Source organism: Filicampus tigris, chromosome 1, assembly GCF_054856515.1.
Source record: "Filicampus tigris isolate MCC_2025a chromosome 1, RoL_Ftig_1.0, whole genome shotgun sequence".
NCBI classification, from domain to species: domain Eukaryota; kingdom Metazoa; phylum Chordata; class Actinopteri; order Syngnathiformes; family Syngnathidae; genus Filicampus; species Filicampus tigris.
The window spans coordinates 28,260,904-28,269,977 of NC_141217.1; the positions used below are offsets into that span (position 1 = coordinate 28,260,904).

General features: G+C 41.3%; 1 protein-coding gene across 2 annotated transcripts in view; it reads left to right on the forward strand.

Annotated features, from left to right (window-relative positions):
- Positions 1–9,057, forward strand: part of ggt7 (gamma-glutamyltransferase 7) — a 12,483-nt gene extending 3,426 nt beyond the window's left edge. For both annotated transcript variants that reach the window (XM_086030318.1, XM_086030326.1), the window contains 10 exons: positions 1,724–1,797; positions 1,878–2,071; positions 3,584–3,671; positions 3,756–3,883; positions 4,775–4,863; positions 5,090–5,242; positions 5,326–5,440; positions 6,508–6,645; positions 6,904–7,003; positions 7,263–9,057. In XM_086030318.1, the coding sequence (XP_085886444.1) occupies positions 1,724–1,797; positions 1,878–2,071; positions 3,584–3,671; positions 3,756–3,883; positions 4,775–4,863; positions 5,090–5,242; positions 5,326–5,440; positions 6,508–6,645; positions 6,904–7,003; positions 7,263–7,432 (1,249 nt within the window). In that variant the 3' untranslated portion in view covers positions 7,433–9,057. The remainder of the gene's footprint in view (positions 1–1,723; positions 1,798–1,877; positions 2,072–3,583; positions 3,672–3,755; positions 3,884–4,774; positions 4,864–5,089; positions 5,243–5,325; positions 5,441–6,507; positions 6,646–6,903; positions 7,004–7,262) is intronic.
- Positions 9,058–9,074: the final 17 nt, after the last annotated feature.

Genomic DNA, 9,074 nt, shown 5'->3' on the forward strand with positions numbered 1-9,074 from the left:
GTTGGCCCGCTCTTGCTGGATTTCCAGCAACTTGGATGATTTGATTGATTGCAGGAGTCTCCAATTTCCATGTAAGTGGCAAATTGTGTGACCAATGTTTCCATATCAAGAGATTTTGCCCTCCTAGACTTAATAATTATCGTCCTAAGATGATCAAGGCTGTGTGTCAAAGTTGCTCTTGTGTGTGTTTTGAATAGTTTAAGTGCAGAGAAACCTGTTTCACTGGAGGCACTACTAATTGGAGTTACTAATGCAATTTTGTTCAGCCTAAAAAGTTAATGAATACCCCACCATCATTAGCCCACAGAAGCTGCTGTCCTACTCCAAGGGCCCGTTTGCAATAAGATAAGATAAGATAAGAATGCCTTTATTGATCCCACAGTGGGGAAATTTTCGTTGTTACAGTAGCAAAGATATAGGTCACACAGGGGCGGCGGCATAATGTGGCCATTAATGTATAACATTGACGGCAAACATTTAGAATCAAACCTATGTAGATATACGCAGTAACATGTGTATATACACATGTGTATACACACCAACCTACATCTACATAAAAAATATGAGGAACACTCATTTCGGCCTGTACATAGTACAGAGGAAAAAATACTCTAAGTGACAGTGCTGCAGTGCTGTAGTGAAATGTAAGGAACAGCATTGGATAAAAATAAAACTAGACTAACAGTAGTGGGGAATGTTGAGTATTGCACGGTATTACAGTAGTGGGGAATATTGGGTATTGCACGATACGAGCTCAGGTGCAGGACTGCACAATTGCACTAATGACCGCCAGTTTGTAGAGACTACACAATGTTCTTGTTAAAGAGTCTGACAGCAGCAGGCAAGAAGGAACGGCGGAATCTCTCCTTTGCACAGCGAGGGTGTAACAGTCTGTCACTGAAGGTGCTGTGGAGTGCTGTTAGGGTGCCCTGGAGGGGGTGGTCCGGGTTGCCCAGCATTGATGACAGCTTGGCCAACATCCTCCTGTCCCCCACCGAGTCCACAGAGTCCAGGGAGCAGCCCAGGACAGAGCCGGCCCTCTTGACCAGTTTGTCCAGCCGCTTCTTGTCCCGGGCCGAGACGCCGCCTGCCCAGGTGACCGCTCCCTGGAAGATGACCGATGCAACCACCGAGTCATAAAAGTTCCTGAGGAGTGTCCCCTGAACCCCAAAAGACCTCAGTCTCCTGAGTAGGAAGAGTCTGCTCTGACTCTTCCTATAGAGGGCGTCTGTGTTGTCGCACCAGTCCAGTTTATTGTTCAGATGAACACCCAGGTACTTGTAAGTTGAGACTCTCTCAACATCTGTTCCCCGGATATTCACTGGTGCAGGTGAAGAGTGCTGGCGCCTACCGAAATCCACCACCATTTCTTTGGATTTCCCCGCATTGATCAGGAGGCGGTTCTGCTGGCACCAATCCACAAAACCCTGAGTAAGTTCTCTGTACTCCCGATCATCTCCGCCTGTGATGAGGCCGACAATCGCAGAGTCGTCAGAGAACTTCTGCAGGTGACAGGTAGGGGTGTTGTAGTTGAAGTCCGAGGTGTAGAGGGTGAACAGGAAGGGAGCCAAGACAGTTCCCTGTGGGGCCCCCGTGCTGCAGAGGAGCACGTCAGACACACAGTCCTGTGCAATAGCAGTACAGGTGACAAATCGGTGATTTGTTTTGCAAATTTTTAATCCTCTGTCATGTAAACCAGTATTTCATGTCATAAATTTGCCAGAATACCGTGGAAGGACGTTGTTTCCATGGCAGCAGATGTCGCCAGAAATGGATTTAATGTCACTCATGAGTTTGGTAAGTAATAACATTGTGTCATGTAAGTCACTTGTAAGAAATGAGATTTCATGCCTTCTGCCATCTTTTCGTATCCCTAGCTGAAGCTCTTGCTAACGTTAAGGACCAGAACGTTTCGGATGCATTTCGGGATTTGTTCCTACCTAATGGCCAGGCACCCCTCTCTGGGTTGTTGAGCAGACGACTGGATTTGGCCAGTATCTTGGATGCTATCGCAGTTAAAGGGATATCAGAGTTCTACAGTGGAAACTTGACACAGGAAATTGCGTCTGCGGTAAAGATTTCACAAATCTCCACATAAGAATGCCTTAATTTTTCACATGCTTACTGAGCACTCGTACTATCATATTGCCCCCTTCCTGAAATAATGGCCGATGTCATTTTCCATTATTTTCAGAAAACACAAAAAGCTGAACCAAATACACATTATTTTATGTTTATTAACCATTTTATTTCAGATGAAGAAATGAACGATCTGTGGATGTAGGCGATTTTAGCAGGTGACCAGTATCCTGAGATGTTTATGGCAAAAAATATTTTTTGTTAAAATATGACATAGGTCATTATTTTAAGAGGGTGGCGATATTAAAAATGACTTTAAATGCATTAAAAGGACATTTTTGGGGATAGATCTTTGATAGTACACACCCCATTGAAATGAATGGTAATGCCATTGACCCGTTAAAGGCTCTGCTAAAAACAACAATGTAATGTGTTTTTCCAGGGAAAAGGAAAATACCACTCTACTTGCGGTGTACATCTCTCCACAAAAGACAATTCAATACAATTTTCCATACATGGGGTACATTATGATTCAAGGATGCACAATTATAAAATGTTATTGATTCGATACGGTATGGCTGTAGCTTTTGTCATGTTTATTAAATATGCAACATCATGTACAAGTGTTACAAAGCCCAAACTATCCAAGTTTATTAAATTCAAAGAAGCAACAAATCATCAGCAATGTCAAACTGATTTCTATCTGGTGTACATCTCTCATAATAGACCATTACATACGTATCTCGATACATGGAGTGTGATACAATTCAAGGATGCAATGATTTTTAAATGTAATGATACGATTCGGTTTGTCAATTCAAAACCGATTTTCCTACTCAAATCAGTTTTTATTACACACTTAGACTCTAAAATATTTTACTTATCTAAAATATTTTACTTAATAAAAATATGGTAATAACAATCAAATAGAATATAAAGAAAACAGTTTGTGCATCACGATTAATTAATTGCAACTCCTGTTCAAACAGCATGACGACTTGGCCCTCGGGCAGCAGTACAATTACAATTATGCAGACAAACAGAAGAATTTTACGCTCCCGGCTTAAAGACAAGTTGTATGGGTGTTTTAATACGCAATGTGTAACTCTCTTTTGTTTGAAGTTTAGTTTGATAGTGAACGTCAACCGAGAACAGCTGAAAATCTGGAAGAATTGTTTTTGAAGAATTACTCACAAAGCCATCCTGCTGCTTTTGTGAAGTGAGCTCCGTTGAGTTCATTGCCACCATTAAGCACTCGTATCTCAAATTTTTGCTCACAAATCAAAGAAAAAAAATCAGCTGGAACAACAGCTCGTATCTCGAAAACTTGCAAGTAAGGTCACTGAAATGCTTGATGAGATGCACACTTTGAGATGATCTGAAGTTCTGAACTGTAATAATGATCATTTTAGGGTTTTATATGGACTGGACAAGATTGAATTCAGTGCCCTGACTCAGAAATGGCCTTGACTATTGTGTTTCTCTGTTGTTGTAATTTGTAAAGGTGCAAGCGAGTGGTGGGGTGCTCACAGAAGATGACTTTGGGAACTACAGCACAGTCATACAGCAGCCAGCACATATCAACTATCAAGGTGAGTACCAGTTTCATTCTCCATTCTCTATTTTTGCAACAATATGTACAATTACTATGCTGTTCTCTGTGGACGTTTTTGTAGGACACCATGTGATGGTGGCTCCAGCACCCCATGCGGGTGTTGGCCTGATCACAGCTCTCAACATCCTGGAAGGTTACAACATTACCAACCAGGTGCCCAGGAACAACACATATCATTGGACTGCAGAGGTAGTATTGACCCTTTCACTAAATCTTGTTTCAAGTACAGTACAGTGGAACCTCAGTTTAACCGACAAATTTGGTGTTGTCCGTTAGAGCCGGTTGCACGTTAAATTTAGTATTTTATTTCTGAATTATCATAAAAATGCTTGAAACTGAAATGTTTTAAAGTTTATCCACACTTACCTCACTGATGCTTGGCGGGGGGCTACAATGACGTGAAACTGGTCACTTAAGCCACAATGTGACTGCACTTCCTTTTTTCACTGACCAGTCCGTCATTGCTTCCGACCAGTCCGTCATTGCTTCCGTCAGTATTTCAGCCAAATAAAGAAAAATAAAATAAAAACAACACACACTCACACGCACGGCGTGGTGATTGGTGAAATAAAAACAATATGGGACACATGTCATTGAGGTCTGTGGGATGGAAAAGTACACAACAATGTTTTATTTTTGTCTGTATTTGGCTGCGTGTGACGTGGTACCGGTACGTCTGTTCTCAACGCCTTTTTGGCTTTGGCCTGAAATACTGATGGAAATTCACTGACGGACATGGACATGGACATGGCTGCAATATACAGTATGTCCATGTATTGCCCTTGATGGGAAAATTGCCCCCGCCAACAGAGGTGTGTGAGCTTGCTCGAGTCGACTGTACAGTATATCCGTGACAACAGCGTCACAACCCGGAAACACGTGGACCAGTTTCTGTCAGCAATTGGCTTCCAACTGCAGCCAATTCTGGAGCAAACAGACTTTGACAGCTGCTGAACAAAGGGGCGTTTTGAGTCGACTGGACACTATTTTCTATCCCTTAAATCCGGAGTCCGTTGGTGCCGGGTCTGTTACATCAACGTTCCACTGTACGGGAGTTATTCATCTATTGTTGTTTTTCAGTCGGTGAAAATAGCTCTGGCCCTGGCGAGTGGCCTAGGCGACCCTATGTTTGACACTTCAGTCTCAGAGATAGTCAGCAAAATGTTGAGGTACACTATGCTTTGCTCTACTGCAGGGTTGTTCAAACTTTGTCCTCAATGGCCGCTGTCCTACCTGTTTTAGATGCATCCCTCCTGCAACACACCTGATTCATACACATCTAAAACAGGTAGGACAGCGGCCCTGGAGGACCGGAGCTGGACATGCCTGCTCTACTGCATTCAAATGACTTTTGTCATGCTCGTTCATAGAACCCTTCCATGTCCAATCTCTAAGCAAAGCACAGGCATCCTTGCTCCGCCAAATGATCAACGACTCTCAAGCCTTTCCGGTCAGCCATTACACGCCCTCGTTTAGTTTGGAGGATGGCGCTACAGCTGCCCAGGTCATGATCATGGGCCCGGATGACCACATAGTCTCAGTTGTAAGGTATGCTTTCATACAACTCTGGCTTGTTTTGTTTGTTTTTATTGAAGAGTAAATACATACATCTCATACCATTGGTCTTTTAGCTCCCTAAATAAACCATTTGGCAGTCGGATAGTGACTCCTTCAGGAATCCTATTGAACAGCCAAATAATGGCCTTCTCTTGGCCAAATAAAACCCAAAGCTCCACACCTAACCCTGTAAGTAAGCCTTCTCGGTGCTGCCTTGGGATACGAGTTTAATTTGTTCTGAGGACACATTCGTATCTCAAATCATTTACCACTGAAATGAATGGAAATGTCGTTCATCCGTTCCAGGCTTCCCCCCAAAATAAAAAAATGTCGTCATGTGTACTTTTACTAGGAAAATGATACCCCATAACATTGTATTTCATAAAAACATACAAAATAATTAAACAGTTTTTGTCGCATGGCATCAATATAATGCTGCTCCTTGCGGTGTGCCCGCCTTGGTCACTTGGGGGCAGCATAAGGGAGACTGACAGATACAAAGTACTACTGTTATTTTAGGTGTTATTATAAACCCACGAGTTCTAGGCAGGACACGCCCAGTTGCAATTTGATTGGCTACTGCATTTTTCAACACTCAAAATATTGAAAATACATTCACGCACAAATAACGGCACAAATCTCAGAGAAGTTATTTATTTAATATCTGCAGTATGTCTGCAACACTGTAAGCAGTCAAATCTGGTTATTGATTGTAAGATGAAGAAAATATGGACTCTTGAGGTGAGTCAGCGTTGGACCATACACTCTGAGAACCACCCATTTATGAACATGAGTACTGTTATATTGCCCACTGTAGTGTACATGTTTCTGGACTGTTTGTTTTCAGTTTATTGATTAAAGGCTTAAGCACTGCAACAGATGCTAATTAATGTTAGAAATAATAATAATCTGGTTGTTTTGCATACAAAAAGTGTTCCGGTAATTGTTTTGTAGTTTGTTGAGTATGACAGTAAACTTCCACAGGTAGTAAACAACTTGAAGCCTCTTTTGGGGTGAATTTTTCACAATTTGCCCAAATTGCTGCTTATTGTAAAGTGTGGTGAGTTCACTGTCAATATACAGCGCTCATATCTCCAGTTTGAGTTCTCAAGTCAAAGCAAAAAACTGGCCGAAGGATGGTTCGTATCTAAAAAAAAAATCCAAGTAGGTTTGGTCGTATCTCAAGGCACCACTGTATTTTATAATGTTGGTTTTTGATTTCTTATCTCCTACTGAATCATGGTTGATGTCATTAGCATAACAGCCTCCAGCCTGGGAAGCGACCATTGTCCTTCCTGTTGCCCACTATAGTGAGGCCACCTAACGGGGTGTGCGGTACGTACATTGCAGTTGGATCCTCCAATGGAGCAAAAGCTCTTAGTGGCATCACACAGGTGATTATCTTACATTATTAAACTGAACTGAACTGAACTTTGGCACGTCTGTCGACTGATGATGACATTGAAGTTGCTCAGATAACGACCAATCATGTCTCACCTCTTTTCTGAAGCTGAGCCATGATTGGTCGTTATCTGAGCAACTTCTATGTCATCTTCAGTCGAGGATGTGTGTGTGTGTGTGTGTGTGTAGGTGCATGTGCGTATGTTTGTGCTTTTATTCATGTAATGATGTTCTTTTCTTATCCGTCACAGGTGCTGCTAAGTGTTTTGTCCTCACGTAAAAACATGAGTGACAGTTTAGCGTTTGGTAGATTCCACCCACAGCTGGAGCCAGACACCCTACTGGTGGACTGTAAGTTTTTTTTCTACTCCTTAGTCAGCACAGATTCTAGATTCTCTTCAAAAACTGCTATGCTTTTTTTTGTTGTTGTTTTAAATGTCATTTTTGATTTCAGCTGCAGTGCCACTGTTGCGTTTAAACAATATTTTATGACCTGCTTATTTGTACACTTGCTTGTAAACTTGTGTTTATCTAAGTTAATATCAGGAGTAAATACTGTGTTATTGAAACTATACGGATGATTGCAGCAAAGGCCAATCCTCTCTTACAGCTGAATTTCTAGATGAAGATGTTGAGCTGCTGCTGACCAAAGGCCACAAGGTTGAGAGGATAGATGTTTTGTCATTGGTAGAGGGCACCCGGAGAACTGATGACCTTATCATTGGAGTGACGGACCCCCGTAGTGCTGATGCCTCAGCCCTCGCAATGTCCAGGACTTAGCCGTTGTTTTTAACCACTGCTACTTAGTAGTTCTGGACACTGAATAAATTGAATGGCAATGGACTGTTCCTGGTGAAATCAAACTACACAGGTGTGCAGTTTGAGATGATTTTGCAGGTGTTGCTTGGACAGATTTTAAGCCTTGGTTGGCTTGCCTATCACAGTTGAATTTTATGTGTTCTTCCCCAAACAATGATATTTCCGATGTCTGCAAAGCACATACTACAAAAGAAAGTCTGTTACAATTGCATGAGCCTCTGCATAGATGATACAACAACAACAACTGAACAAGGTTTCCGCTTGCCTTATACCTTTATTTGTAAAAGTATCTGACTCCCAAGAGATGTTGAAGAAGCTAATTAACAATCATAATCATCTTTACTGACCAAGTGTGTTTCAAACACAAAGGCACAAGGGAATTTGTTATCACTAGTTCTAGCCACTCTACTACTCCAGCATACAAATGTTTCCTTACTCGACCGCGTGTCAGGAGTGCGGCACCTGCATGTTTAAGTCCGTTCTCTACGCAGGTCGGCTGACTCCGACCGACCGAATATGCAGGACAGAAACCCGGGACCGATGCCCAGCTCTCTCTCTCTCACTCTCTCTCGCTCTCGCCTGTCTCTCTCTCTCTCTGTGTATACGTATATATGTATATATATGTATATATTAGGGGTGTAAAATTAGTGCATTAATTGTGATCAATTAATTATAGTCAGAGTTAAAGCGTTATTTTTTTAATCGCATTAATCTGATTTTTAATCTCTAACTTTACTGTTTCTATATGATGATGAGATCCATTTTGATTCATGGGGATTGAGTTGTTGGGGGTGTGACAAATTTGCTATAACCGCAGATCACTGGACCTCAACTCGCAACCATGGTTATTTGGGGGTGCCTGGACACTTTATTGATGGTGTGTGGAATTTCAACTCAGTTTGCACTGATCGCCGTGAAAACAGAAACCGGGGACTTGGCTGGCAAATGCGAAAAACAGTACCTCAAGGTGGCAAATGACTGGGTAATTGAAAAAACACCATAAATACATATACAGTGCATCCATACAATGGGGGGCTTTGAAGCTTTTATCTGCAATTTTTAAGTGAGATTAAAAAATAGATTAATTAGGGAAATTAATTACAGATTATAATCTCTCATCAATTAACAGCCCTAATATATATATAGATAGATAAATAGATAGATAGAGGGTCAGGCAAAATGATGGGTTAAATAACCTACAAATGTGTCAGATCATTTTGCCTGACCCTGTATAGAGAATATGCAATATGCATACATGCACACACACACTTGTGTGCTTGGTAGGATGTTTTGACTGATTTACAGATTACCAAAATAAGTATGTGGATGTGCAGTTTATTTTTCTCCAATGCATGCAACCTCTGTATTTTTTTTTAATTATCTGTTGTAAAAATTTTAAGGTGGTTCTATTTTAGTGTACACTGGTGATAATTTAATTTGAAATTGTGCAATATGGTTTTGATGCTTGTTTTGTCTATAGAGTGCCATGCACACTTTTGCACAATATGTTAATGATTTTATGTGATTCTTTTCCATTCAAGTAATCATCCTCCCTCATAATAAAATGTGACTGTTTATATGGGAAATGGTTCCACTGATAGAA